Here is a 14,804-nt window from a genome sequence, read left to right on the forward strand (position 1 = left end):
CAAAACAAGCCAAGCTGTTGTGTTCAGACATGCCATGCCATGTTCATGTCATTTGTACTAACCACTATTTAAAACTCTCAGTAGTTTGAATTGGTTAAAGGGAGATTGTTTTCTGGGCCTCATCCACTGAAGGATGACAAGTTTATTGTCATACACATTGTACAATATACAGATGCACTGAAATTCTTACTTGTTGCAGCCGAACAGGTATTACAAAAAAATGACAAAAACATCTTTATTAAACAATGACAATAGTATACTTAATTGAATTAAAAAGAACCTACCCACATACCACCTTCAGTAATCCCTTACTAATCTAGAGCACCGATGGCATAGTGAATACTTAAAGTGGTATGTGAGTAGAAAGAAAAAGGTTGAGAACCTCTGCTTTAGGAACTCCAAAATCCAATTACAGAGAGGAATGTTGAATCCCAATGAGGACAGCTTCTCCACTAGCCTCTGAAGTCAATGAACAGCAGCCTGGCATATGAGGTGTCATTCTCCAGTTGGGTCAGGACCGAGTTGTTGGCTGCCTTCTTGAGGCAGTGCCTCACGTAGGTGGATTCAGTGGATGGGAGGTTGGAGCCTTTGATGGGCCTGGCTATGTTTGTTGCAGTCTGCAGCCCTCTACGGTCCTGGGTACTCAAATTCCTAAATCAGGCTGTGATGTAATCAGTCAGTATACTTTCCACAGTGCTTGCAGTCCTTTTGTGGTGATGGTGTTTTGGTCATTTTGTTTTGTTGAGGAACCCTGCAGTCATCCTCCATTTAGATAAGATCCTGTTTAATTTTTTTTTCCCTCAAAGTAGGCATCATCCTTTCCTGCTTTACATTTCATTTGCTGCATATTTACATGTGCCCTTGACCAACTCCTATCCTTCTGAAGAGAACTAATGTCTTCACTATTTCTACTACCTCAGCAAATGCAGCAACCACAACTTCAGTGGCTTCATATAATTCATGGAGAGAGACCACATAGCTCAGGCCCATTGAGTCTGCAACAGCCACCAACCAGCCAATTACATGAATCCTATGTTCCCTCTCACCAACACACTAGAGATTATATACAGAACCCAGTAACCCTACTTACACACGTTTTTGGGATGTGGAAGGAAACCAGAGCATCCAGTGGAAACCACAAGGTTGCAGGGAGAATGTGAAAACTCCAGACACACAGTGGCAAAAGTCTGGAATGAACCAGGCTAGCTGACAGCTGGAAAATTGGGGCCCCCATCATTGATCTCAGTGGCATTCTGCCTACGCCAGAACATTGGCCAGTCTGGCTCTTGTGATTGGCTATAGGACTGTGAACCATAGAACATTACAGCATAGAAACAGGCCCTTCTGCCACTCTCGCCTGTGCCAAACTATTACTCAGTCTAGTCCTGTCGACCTGCATCCAGACTATGGTCCTCCATGCTTGCATTTACTCCATCTTAATTTAAATCTTAGATTTAGTGATGCAGCATGGTAACAGGGCCTTTCGGCCCTCAATAAGACCATTAGACATAGGAGCAGAAATAGGCTATCCAGTTCTTCAAGTGTGCCTCACCATTCATTCTCCCACTCAGTCCCACACCTTGGCATTCTCCCCATAATCCTTGATGCCCTGGTTAACCAAGAACCTATCAATCTCTGCCTTAACTTTCCTCCTTTCACTTTGTAGAGATGTCCCCTGGTGTTTGCTGTACCTGCCCTGGTAAAAAGACACTGGTTATCTACCTTATCTATGCCTCTCAGAATTTTGTAGACCTCTATTAAGTCTCCTCTCATCCTCTTCGCTCCAAAGAGAAAAATCCCAGCTCTGCTAACTAATTTTATTTTAATTTTTTTATTAATTACTTTTTAATTTTAGACAGACAGCATGGTAGCAGGCCATTTCGGCCCATGCCACCCAATTGACCTACAACCCTAGGTACATTTTGATCAGTTGGAGGAAACCGGAGGCCCCAAAGAAAACTCATGCTGACGCAGGGAGAATGTACAAGCTCATTACAGGCATCGCGGGATTCGAACCATGAGGTCATGATCACTGGCGCCTTAAAGGCGTTGCGCTAACCGCTACGCCAGCCTTGTCTCATAAGATTTATTTTACAATCCAGGAAATATCCTGGTAAAAACACACCAAAATGCTGTGAAACTCAACCAGTCTTTTCAGAGTTCATAAGAGAAAGATATATTGCTGACATTTCAGGTCTGAACCCTTCTTCAAGGAATAAACAGAATAAACCTGAAGCAGGAAATTGCAGAAAGTCTCAGAATTCAGAAAATGCTGACTTGGGGGAGGAATCCAGACCAACAGAAATTGTTAATTGGTGGGTACTCATGACTACCCCTTTAACTTAGAGAAAGTGGGAGAAAAGTTCTGCCAGCTGGAGGAGAGTGGTGGTAGAAGGTGACTGGTAGGTCTATTGTCCAGAAAGAAACGAAGGGCTTTGAGGGCTTCAGTATGGAAGATAGAAGTGGATAGGGATTGGATATCCATGACTTGGGTGATCAAGGTCAGGGAACTGGAAGTTGTTGAAGTGATGGACGGTGTGTGAAGTATCCCAAATGTTGGTGGGGAGGGACATCTTGCTAAATCTCTGCACCCACTCTATTGCTTTAATAATCTTTCCTATAATGAGGTGAACAGAACTGAACACAATGGATCTCACCAGAGATTTGTAGAGTTGCAGCATGACCTCTCAGCCTCAATCCCCCTATTAATGAAGCTCAACATCCCATAGGTTTTCTTAACTATCCTATCAGCCTGTTTGGCGATCTTGAGAGATGTATGGATTTGAACTCCAAGGTCCCTCTGTTCCTCCATAATGTTAAGTATCTGACCATTAACCCCGTATTCAGCCTTGAGATATAACCTTCCAAAATACATCACTTCACACTCATCCGGATTGAACTCCATCCGTCACTTTTCCACCCAACTCTACATCTTGTCTATATCCTTTTTTAACCTACGACAACCTTCAGCACCATCCACAACTCCTCCAAACTTCATATTGTCTGGAAAATTACTGACCCATCCTTCTGCTTTGTCATCGAGGTCATTTATAAAAATCACAAAGAGCACGGGTCCCAAAACCCATGGACCTCCGCTAGTTACTGAACCTCAAACAAAATGCTGTCCATTCATTACTAATCTCTGCCTTCATGTAAGTCAATTTCTCATCTACACAGCCACAATTCCATGGATCCCATGCCTCGTGACTTTCTGAATTAGTTTCTCATCGGTGATCTTGTCAAATGCCTTACTAAAATCCATATAGACCACATCTCTGAGGGTAGCGTCAGAACATCATTCAAAAGGGTGAACCCTCGCAAGGCATCAGGCATGATGGTGTATCTGGTAGGGTATTGAAATCTGTGCTAACCAACTAGGCAGAGTGTTCACAGACATTTTCAACCTCTCATTGCTGCAGTCAGTCAAAGGTTCCCACCTGCTTCAAAAGGGTATCAATCGTCGTGGTACCCATTTAGAGTAGTGTGAGCTACCTCAATGACTACCACCCAGTAGCACTAACATCTACTGTGGTGAAATGCTTTGAGAGGCTGGTGATGGCCAGAATTGACATATACCTAAGCAAAGATCTGGACCCACTGCAATTTGCCGATCGTCACAATTGCTCCACAGCAGATGCAATATCACTGGCTCTCAACTCCGCTCTGGATCATCTCAAAAACAGCATTTCATGCATACGGCTGATCTTCATTGACTACAACTCAGCCTTCAGTGCTGGTCAAGAACCTACCAACTCTAGGCCTCTGTACCCCTCTCTGCAACTGGATTCTTTACTTTCTCATCAGAAGACCACACTCAGTATAAATTGGAAACAATGTCTCCTCCTCACTGATTATCAACACAGGCGCAACCCAAGGATGAGTGCTTAGCCCACTGCTCTACTCATTATTCGCCAATGACTGTGTGGCCAGGCACAATTCCAATGCTATCTACAAGTTTGCCGATGACACCATAGTTGTCGGCAGAATTACAAATGGCATTGAAGAAGTGTACAGGAGGGAGTTAGATTAGCTTGTTGAATGGTATAACAATAACCTTGTAGACAACATTAGCAAAACCAAGGAGATGATTGTGGACTTAAAAAGGAAGTCAGGGGAACACAACCCAGTCTTCATCGAGGGCTCAGTAGTGGAGAGGGTCAAGAACTTCAATTCCTGGGTGTCAACATCTCGAGGATCTGTCCTGGTACCTCCATGTTGATGCAATGTTGAAGAAGGCTTGCCAACAGCTATATTTTGTGAGGTGAGAGGACGGCAACTTGACCAGTTTCATTACCCAGTACTAGATCCAGAATGGCCCCTCCTCTAGTCAGCTGTTCCACATACTGTGTCAGGAATCCTTCTTGGACACACCTGACAAATTCTCTCTTGCTGTCAGGAAGTGCCAGTCAACATTATAGAAGTTAAGTCTCCCATAATAGCAACCCTGTATTTCCTGCACCATTCCAAAATCTGCCAACTGATCTGTTCCTCAATGTCCCGAGGGCTATTTGGGGGTCTATAGACTATACCTGTAAAGTGATTCCTCCTTTCATATTTCTGACTTCCACCCACACCAACTCAGTGAATACTCCCTCTACAGCACCCTCTCTTCAGCCTTGATACTGTCCCTGGCCAGTAATGGTACTTCCCCCCCCCACCCCCCCCAACCACCCCTTACCTCTCATCCTATTCCTTTTAAACCAACTAAGCCCCAGTACCTGCATCAGCCAATCCTGCCCTTCGTCCAGCCACAATATCATAATTCCACATACTGATTCATGCTCTAAGTTCATCTCTTTTATTCCTAATACTCCTTGCATTGAAATAGAAACATTTCAAATCCTCTAACTGACTACGTTTTGCTTCTTCCCCTGCCTATCCTTCTTCGCAAACTCACAGTACATTGCATCATACTTTTCACCTTCTTTCCTATTCTCTGCACTTATGTTCTGGTTCCCATCTCCCTGCAAAACTAGTTTAAACCTGGGAATTTTCAGTTTTACCCCATTTAGAAAATAGTCTACCCCTTTATTTCTTTTACCAAAGTGCATGACCATATACTTTCCAACATTGTTTTTCACTTGCCACTTCTCCTAATCTGTCTAAGTCCTTCTGCAGCTTCCGTTTCCTCAATACTACTTGCTCCTCCACCTATCTTTGTATCATCTACAAACTTAGCCTGAAACCCATTCATCTAGATCATAATCTAAATAATCGATATACAACATAAAAAGAAGCAGCCCTAACACCGGCCCCTGCAGAACCCCACTAGGAACTCACAACCAGAATATGATCCCTGTATTCTGACACTCTGCCTCCTGTAAATCAGCTAATGCTCTACCCTTGCTAATATAATTCCTGTTATACAATGGGTGCTTATCTTGTTAAGTAGCATCATGTATGACACCTTATCAAAGGCTTTCTGAAAATCAAAATACACAACATTCACCGCCTCCTTTATCTAGCCTGCTTATCGCTTCCTCAAAGAATTCCAATAGATTTGTCAAGATTTTCCACGCTGGCATTGGCCTATCTAGAACCAGAATTTATTGTCATTAACAAGTTACAAAATTCATTGTTTTGCGTGCTCTCATGACTTTCTCCTTGGATCTTCTAAAGTTGAGTGTAAGGTTGTTGGTGTGAAACCACTCAACGAGCTGATCTATCTCCCTCCAGAACACTTCCTTATTGTCGTCTTGATTTTCCATAACCTCATCCTTGACAATCGACTCCAACATCTTCCCAATCACTGATGTCAGGCTAACTGGTCTAAAATATCCTTTCTGTTGCCTCCATTAAATAGTGGAATGACATTAGCAATTTTCCGGTTCTCCAGAACCGTGCCAGAAACTATTAATTCCTGAAAGTTCAATACCTGAAGGTTAACTTCCGCAAAAGTAAATCTAAATTTATTAAAATTGCTTTGGCAATAGCCAGGAAATGTATAGCAGTAGTTTTATACCCCTGGAGAAAATTACATAATCTTAGAAATGAATGTAACATGTTCATAGAGATTTGGAAGCCTTATTTGAATTATTTAAATGCCCTGATAGTTTAGTCTACTTATTAAATATTTTATATTTAATTTTCATCCTTTATTAGTAATTTAATATTTTTATTTTTATTTCTTTTTTGGTTGTATTAAATGTTGATACCAGCTCTTTCCCCTTTTCCTTCTTCTCCCCCTCTGTCTACTCTTTCTTTTCCTTTCTCTTATGATACGGAGGGGTTATTTCTAGGCTTAATGTGTATTTTTCCCAGTTTTAACCATGTTTGAATCCAAATTAAAGTTGAAATCCCCTCCTATTAGTATGTTCCCTTGCGTGTCTGCTATCTTCAAAAAAATATCTTGCATAAATTTTTGATCTTCTTCGTTAGGTGAATATACATTGAGTAAATTCCAAAACTCCGAGTATATCTGACATTTTATCATTACATATCTCCCTGCTGGATCTATTATTTCCTCTTCTATTTTAATTGGTACATTTTTACTGATTAATATAGCTACTCCTCTAGCTTTTGAATTATATGACGCTGCTGTTACATGTCCTATCCAATCTCTCTTTAATTTCTTGTGCTCTATTTCAGTTAAATGTGTTTCTTGCACGGATGCTATATCAATTTTTTTTTCAGTAAATTTAGCAGTTTCTTCCTTTTGATTTGGTTATGTATTCCGTTAATATTTAAAGTCATATAGTTCAACGTAGCCATTTCATACTTTGTTTATCTTTCCTTTCCGTTTCCTCATCATCACCTTTCCTTCTTATCCATTTCTACTTTCTTGTTTTGAACACTTTATAAGACAACATTTCTAAAACCTCAAACATTTCCCTTATTCTCATATCTAAAATTTCTTTAACCCCACTATCCCCTCCCCTTTCTGAGTTGCCCTTTATCCCTTGTCTGGCAACCATATCTCCCCTCTCCATTTGGATTTGCGAATTCACTCGCAAGCGTCAACTGATTTCGCAGTGACCGTAACTCCTCCCCACCCAGCCCCCCCCAGAAAAGATTTCAATTTTCATATATAACAAAGGTCACTCTCTTAATTCCTTCCTTACTTCCTCTCTTCCCTTTCTTTCCCTTATTAATTCTTATCTATATATATTTTCTTATAAATACAGATACACTCATGTACACACATATATACATACACACACACACATATATATATTTTTTTTTACTTTTACTTTGGCTTGGCTTCGCGGACGAAGATTTATGGAGGGGGTAAAAAGTCCACGTCAGCTGCAGGCTCATTTGTGGCTGACAAGTCCGATGCGGGACAGGCAGACACGGTTGCAGCGGTTGCAGGGGAAAATTGGTGGGTTGGGTGTTGGGTTTTTCCTTCTTTACCTTTTGTCAGTGAGGTGGGCTCTGCGGTCTTCTTCAAAGGAGGTTGCTGCCCGCCAAACTGTGAGGCGCCAAGATGCACGGTTTGAGGCGTTATCAGCCCACTGGCGGTGGTCAATGTGGCAGGCACCAAGAGATTTCTTTAGGCAGTCCTTGTACCTTTTCTTTGGTGCACCTCTGTCACGGTGGCCAGTGGAGAGCTCGCCATATAACACGATCTTGGGAAGGCGATGGTCCTCCATTCTGGAGACGTGACCCATCCAGCGCAGCTGGATCTTCAGCAGCGTGGACTCGATGCTGTCGACCTCTGCCATCTCGAGTACTTCGACGTTAGGGATGAAAGCGCTCCAATGGATGTTGAGGATGGAGCGGAGATATATATATATATATATATATATATATACCCATATATACACATACATATAGTTCATGGTCATTTTTACTCTCATTACATGTCTTCATCTCTCTGTCTGTTTTGTAGTTGTTCTGTAAATTTTCATGCTTCCTCCGGATCCGAGAATAGCCTGTTTTGCTGCCCTGGAATAACTATTTTAAGTACCGCTGGGTACTTTAGCATAAATTTATATCCTTTTTTCCATAGGAGCGCTTTTGCTGTATTAAACTCCTTCCTCTTCTTCAGGAGTTCAAAACTTATATCTGGATAGAAAAAAAATTTTTGACCTTTGTATTCCAGTGGCTTTTTGTCTTCTCTTATTTTCTTCATTGCTTTCTCCAATATATTTTCTCTTGTTGTATATCTTAGGAATTTTACTAAAATGGATCTTGGTTTTTGTTGTGGCTGTGGTTTCGTGGCTAATGTTCTATGTGCCCTTTCTATTTCCATTTCTTCCTGTAATTCTGGTCTTCCTAGGACCCTGGGGATCCAATCTTTTATAAATTTTCTCATATTCTTGCCTTCTTCATCTTCCTTAAGGCCCACTATCTTTATATTATTTCTTCTATTATAATTTTCCATTATATCTATCTTCTGAGCTAACAGCTCTTGTGTCTCTTTAACTTTTTTATTAGGTTCTTCTAATTTCTTTTTTAAGTTCTCTACTTCCATTTCTACAGCTGTTTCTCGTTCTTCCACCTTGTCCACTCTTTTTCCTATATCTGACATGACCATCTCTAATCTATTCATTTTTTCTTCTGCACTTTTAATTCTTCTTTTTATTTCACTAAATTCTTGTGATTGCCATTCTTTTACTGATTCCATATATTCTTTAAAAAAAAATATCCATTGTCTTGCCTTTCCCTTCTTCTTCCATTTCTCTATGTTCTTCTTCTTCCTCTGGGTTGGTCATCTGTTGTTTCCTTGATTTCTTTTTACTCTCTTCTTTCTTGTTCTCGTTGTTTTCTATGTCCTCTTCCTATTGTTGTGTTGTAGCTGTCACTCTCAGCTGTGGAGATCGACTCCTCAGCTGGTCCCCCCTCCCGTCAGTGTGTTTTTTGGCATGCGCGGTCGCACACTTTTGCTTGGCTCCGCGAGCCATTTTTGTAGTTCGACTGACCTGAGGGAGCGGGCTTCTCTCTCCGCGGCGGGCCTCCTCAGACAGGTAAAGCCTTCACCTTCTTCTTCCGATGTCTTCTCTTCTTCCCGTTGCTTTTGACTTTTCTTTCTTTGCTGCCATTTTCTTCCCACCTTTACTTTCACTTTATTTTAATTTTTGTGTTTGTGCCTTTGTGTTTTCTGTGTTTTTTTTTTAAACTTTTCCGGAGAGGGCTGGAGTTCCCTGACCGGCCACTACTCCATCACGTGACTCCTCTCGCTTAATGTGTATTTTAAGGATATAATTTTTTTGTATCTTTATATATATTCGTATATACATTAATTGTGTGTGGGTATATATATATATATATATATAAAATCTTTCTATTTATTCTTTTATTAAAACATAAACAAAATATGTATATTTTAAATGCCTCCACATTCTCTCTAGTTACTTCTTTCAGTACCTGTGGATGCAATCAATCTGATTAGGAGACTTACCCACCCATAAACCATTCAGATTTCTGAGCGCCTTCTCCCTTGTAATAGTAAGGGCAGTCACTTCCCTTCCCTGATACCCTTGGACATTCGGCACATTGCCAATGATCACTAATGTAATGCAAAGTCACTCATTTAGCTCCTCTGTCATCTCTTTGTCTCCCATTATTATTTCTCCAGTTCATTTTCCTATGGACTTGTATCTACTCTCATCTCTCTTTTATTCTATATACTTGAAGAAAGTTTTTGTATCTCTGATATTATTTGCTAGCCTACTTTCAAACTTCACATCTTCCCTCCTGAACATATTTTAAGTTGCCTTTTACAGTTTTAAAAACTTACAACTAATTTTTGCTTCCTTGTATGCCCTCCCATGAGCCCATACACCAATTAACCTACTGTATGTTTTTGAAGGGTGTGAAGAAACTGGAGCAGCCAGAGGAAACCCATGCAGACACAGGGAGATGATACAAAGTCCATTCAGACAGTTCCGGATTTGAACCCAGGCCGCTGGTGCACCATTGCACCAACCACCTTTGAATTTTTTCATATTGATATCTTTCCTACCATTGAGTGACCAAAACTGCACACAATACTCCAAATTGGGCCTCACCTTTACATTGGGTCATATTCGTAAGGGGTGCATATTTAAAGGAGTGAAATCCAATTCAAGCTTATCGAAGAGCAGAGAGCTGGGTGGGCAGGCAGTGTGTTGTTTGAACTGGTGAGCCCCTACATGTGTAACACACCTTCCACTTTGTCATTCCAGCTTTCTCCCTTTTGCGGAAGAACATGCAAGCCTGTTGGTCAAACCGAAACAGCCTGCTGGCCTTTGTGCTTCTTCTGTGCAGTTCAGTTTTGCTTTACTACTTGTTTCCCAGCATCCTGCATACAAGGAGCAAGCCGTTAGGGCTCCCACAGTCTTCCAGCATGGCCAACAGCCAGCTTCTCTCCGTTGGTGTCCCTGTGCAGGACACCCACAATGCAGGAACCCTGAGCATGTTCTACAGGCAAGCACTACCCAAGGAAAAAGACGGACAAAGCTCACAACCCAGGTAAATGAGATTGAAAAGCCTTAAAGAGCCATTAGGATCTGTCCAATCTCTCCTCATAACTCGTCTAAAATATAATACGAGTTGGCTGGGACTTTTCTTCCCTGGAGTGTCAGAGGCTGAGGGAGGACCTTCTCAAGATTTTGCAAATTATGAGGGGCCTGGATAAGATGAATAGTCTTTTTCCCTGGGGTAGGGGAGCCGAAAACTGGAGGGGAATGAGAGGGTCAAGATCTAGAAGGGACGTGACAGGCAAGTGTTTCCACACAGAAGTTGGTGTGTATGTGGAACAAGCCACCAGAGGAAGTGGTAGAGGTGAGTACAATTCCAACGTTTAAAAGGTATTTAGTTGGGCACATGGATAGGAAAGGTTTTGAGAGCAAATGGGAGTAGATTGGACACTATGGATAGGTTGGGCCGAAGGGCCTTTTCTGTGCTGTGGACCTCTATGATATGATTCAAGGAGCCAGTGTGAATGTCTGAAAGATAAAAAGGTCTTATCCAACAACAAAACCTTACGAAAAAGCGAATAAAGTTGTGAATGGTGCATGTCTCAATATTTTAACAGCTGCAGGAGCCAGCAGATAAAATTCCATTTCAGGGACTGATGGCTTCACTTGAAGCAATGAAATTGAAAGTAAGGTTTTGGTAAAGCTAGGAAACTGGGTTGAGCAAGAGCAGAAGTTGCTCGTGGTGGTGGGATATTCTAGGTCTCCGGATACCCTGCGGCCAAGACCAACCCTCAACCACTCTCGATATACAGCTTGAGCCATGGGGAGATCAGAGAAACATGAGGTTGAGATGGAGTGTCAACTACGGTTGCAATGAATGCAGGGCAGGCTCAATGGAGTTCAACTTTTTTTGTTTCTATAATAGATGTAGAGGGGTATGTTGTTAGATTCAGATTTAGATTTATTGTCAGAGTACATGTATGACATCACATACAACCCTGAGATTCTTTATCCTGCGGGTGAGGCAGAATTACTACTTACTGACAGTGCTATAAAAACTGACTCAATGTACACTTAAACAAATAAAGAAATGTAAATAAACTGCAATACAGTGTAAAAGAAAACCCAATAAAGTGCAAAAGTAAGTGACCTTAAATAAATCGGATTGAGTTTCTTGTTGAGCAATCTGATGGTGGAGGGGTAGCAGCTGTTCCTGAACCTGGTGGTGTGAATCATTTAGCATCTATATCTCTTTCCAGATGGCACCAGGGCTTTACGCTCTGGTATTGATCTCCTCATACCAGACCATGATGCAGCCAGTCAGCACACTTTACAACATAAATCTGTTGAAATTTTCCAGGGTTTCTGATGTCATGCCAAACCTCTGTAAACTCCTGAGGAAGTAGAGATGCTGACATGCTTTCTTCATGATGCCATTGAAGTGTTGGGTCCAGGAAAGATCCTCTGGGATAGTGACTCTCAAGAACCTAAATGTGCTCACCCACTCCACCTCTGATCCCCCATGATCACTCGATTGTACACTCTGGTTTTCTCTTCCTGAAGTCCACAATCAGCTCCTTAGTTTTGGTGACATTGAGTGCGAGATTGCTGTTGGTACACAATTCAGCCAAGTTTTCAATCTCCCTCCTGTATGCTGACTCATCTCCTCTTTTTATACAACCCACTACTGTGGTATCATCAATGAACTTGTAGATGGTGTTGCTGTTGTACCAAGTCACAGATGTATATCTAAAGTGAGTAGATCAGGGGGCTAAGAACAAGGCTCTGTGGTGCTCCACTACTGATGGAGATTGTAGAGAAGTTCTTGCCAATCCTTACTGATTGTAGTCTGAAGATGAAGAAATACAGGATCCAATTATACAATGGGGTGTTGAGTCCCAGATCTTCGGTGTATTGTGTTCACTTCTGATCGCCTCATTACATGAATGATGTTGATGCTTTAGAGAGGATGCAAAGGAGATTTACCAGGATGTTGCCTGGTTTGGAGAACATGTCTTATGAAGCAAAGTTGAGCGAGCTTGGTCTTTTCTCTTTGGAGCGATGAAGGGTAAGAGGTGACTTAATCGAAGTGAAGCATGAAAGTCGGCAGACACTGTGATTGTAGTAAAAACACAGAAATGCTGGAGGAACTCAGCAGGTCTCGCAGTGACCAGAGGAAGTTTGGATATATACTGATATTTCAGGCCTGAATCCTTCTTCAAAGTTTCATCAAAAAGCAGGCAGGTCATAGAGTTTGAGAGCAGCAGGGAATGCACATGGGGAACAATGAGAGTGACTCTCGCAGAACTCCCTTCAAAGAGAGGAGGAGAACTTCTTCAGAGTATGGGGAAAGACAAGTAGAGGCAGAAAACATTAGGAAGGGGGTTAGGGAGTAAGAGAGAAAATAAGTCTAGGAGTAGGTAAAGTAGCGAAGGACATTGGAGAATCAGATGGGCACAGAAATTACCCTTTATTAGTACAATCAATAGTTCATGCCATTAGGTTTAAGGCTATCCAGGAGGAATAAGATGCGTTGTTCCTCAAGTTTGCGTTTGCCCTCACCCTGAGAATGGTTGAGGCCAAGAACAGATGTGTCACTGTGGGAATGGTTGGGGGAGTTTAAGTGGTTGGTTACAAGAAGCTCAAGTTTAGATGCGCACATAGAATGTAGGTGTTCGGCGAAGTGGTCACTTCACTTGATTGTCACAGCAAGGCAGGGTGCAATGCACAAACGTGCTGGAGAAACTCAGCAGGTCATGCAGCAACCAAAGGAAATAAAGGGTAATCAATGTAACAGGCCTGGGCCCTTCATATAGAGCTTGACTTCAGCAGTGATAACAGAGTGGCAGCAGTGAGAGAGGCTCTCACAGAACTTCCTTGAAGGGGCCCAGGCCTGAAACATTGGTTACCCTTTACTTCCTCTGGATGCTGCATGATCTACAGAGTTTCTACTGCACCTTTGAGTATTGCACTTGTCCCCAACATCTGCAGACTTTCTTGTTTGACAGTAAGGCAGGGGCATTGTTGGTTTGGCACAGAACCTGGGGTATACAGATCAACAAAAAGAAAATGGTGCACACTGTTTGAAGAATATCAGGATTAAGACACTTGTTATGATCCCAGAGGACCCCAAACCCAGCAGGAATAGAAATTCACCAAGGCAAATGGTTACTTAAACAAAAATTGCTTTAATTATCTTTAAACATGAAAATAGGATCACACTTTTAACATTACCATTAACCCCCTTCAAAGCGCATGTGTATGTAATGTGTGTGTATGTGTAAGTTCAGAAAAGGTTTTTTATTCACAGTCTAATCTCACTTCTCACTCCTCCAAGTTCATCAGTGACAGGCAATTCTTATACTGTGCACAGAATTTAACATTTATGAATTTCACCAGGCTTTGGTGCTTGAAAGGTAAATGGTTACTGCTCAGGAAGGTTCTTGTCAGTTTTCAGAGAGAGATTTGTTACTTGTTGGAGACAAACTGATTCCTTCCTATCAGCCACGTCAGTGTCTTGCCAAAGAAACTTGCCCCATCAGGGTTTTCCAGATGAGGACCTCTTTCTTTCAGGTCATTTGTTTCCCTTATTTCAAGTGAAGCATTATGCAACCAGTCCTCTCCTCTTGTATGGACCACAAGGGCTTTGACCAGGCTGAATTAAGAACTCACAACCCGTCTTCAAAATGGGGTTTTTCCACAAGCTTGTCATGTTCCAGTCCCAGCTGCTGCTGCTGAACTGTAGAAATGAATTCTCTCTCTCTCTCTCAGAGAAAACCACATGACCCCCTTGGAACAGCCAACTGCACTCAGACAGACTGCGGCTCCAGACCTAATCTTCTGAGTTCGTTTATCTGTTACTTTCCAAAACAATAGTCCATTACTCCACAGCAAGTCCAATTAACACCTACTTGTGAAGTCTCTATAGGCATTCTTCAAAGTTTTTTCAAAGGCATTTGGAGCCTGGACTGTCTGGCTTGAGCAGAGCTCTGGCATTTTAAATAAGATCTGTCTTGAAGTGTTTGTATGTGACCTATGCTAAAAACCTACCACAATTTATCTCCTTTAAAATATATCTATATGCAAAATAAAATATAACATAATCTGTCACAGTATCTGTACCCCTCATATTTTGTAAGGATTGTATCATTCACCATGTGAGTCCTGCCCTGGCTTAACCAACTAGAGTGCAACATCTCGTACTTGCCAAGTTAAGTTCTCTCTGCCATTCCATGACCCAATGTACCCAGTTAATCCAGATCCTGTTAGAATCTCAGATATCCTTCCTCACTTTCCACTAAGCCACCAATTTGCATGTCATCTGCAAACTTACTGATTGTGCTATCTACATTGCCAGCCAAATCATTAATCTAGATGTTAGGAATTAAAGTACCTTTAAAGAAATTGCTCGAGACAAAAATTGAGAACAAAGAACATTTATTACTACAACAATGCAAAGTT

General features: G+C 41.6%; 1 protein-coding gene across 1 annotated transcript in view; it reads left to right on the forward strand.

Moving 5' to 3' along the window:
- LOC138765277 (protein ABHD14A-like) overlaps positions 1 to 14,804 on the forward strand; it is a 34,959-nt gene that overhangs the window by 2,505 nt on the left and 17,650 nt on the right. Inside the window, exon 4 of the mRNA XM_069942327.1 lies at positions 10,110 to 10,395. Coding sequence (XP_069798428.1) covers positions 10,110 to 10,395 — 286 coding nt within the window. The remainder of the gene's footprint in view (positions 1 to 10,109; positions 10,396 to 14,804) is intronic.

Source organism: Narcine bancroftii, chromosome 5, assembly GCF_036971445.1.
Source record: "Narcine bancroftii isolate sNarBan1 chromosome 5, sNarBan1.hap1, whole genome shotgun sequence".
Classification (NCBI taxonomy): Eukaryota; Metazoa; Chordata; class Chondrichthyes; order Torpediniformes; family Narcinidae; genus Narcine; species Narcine bancroftii.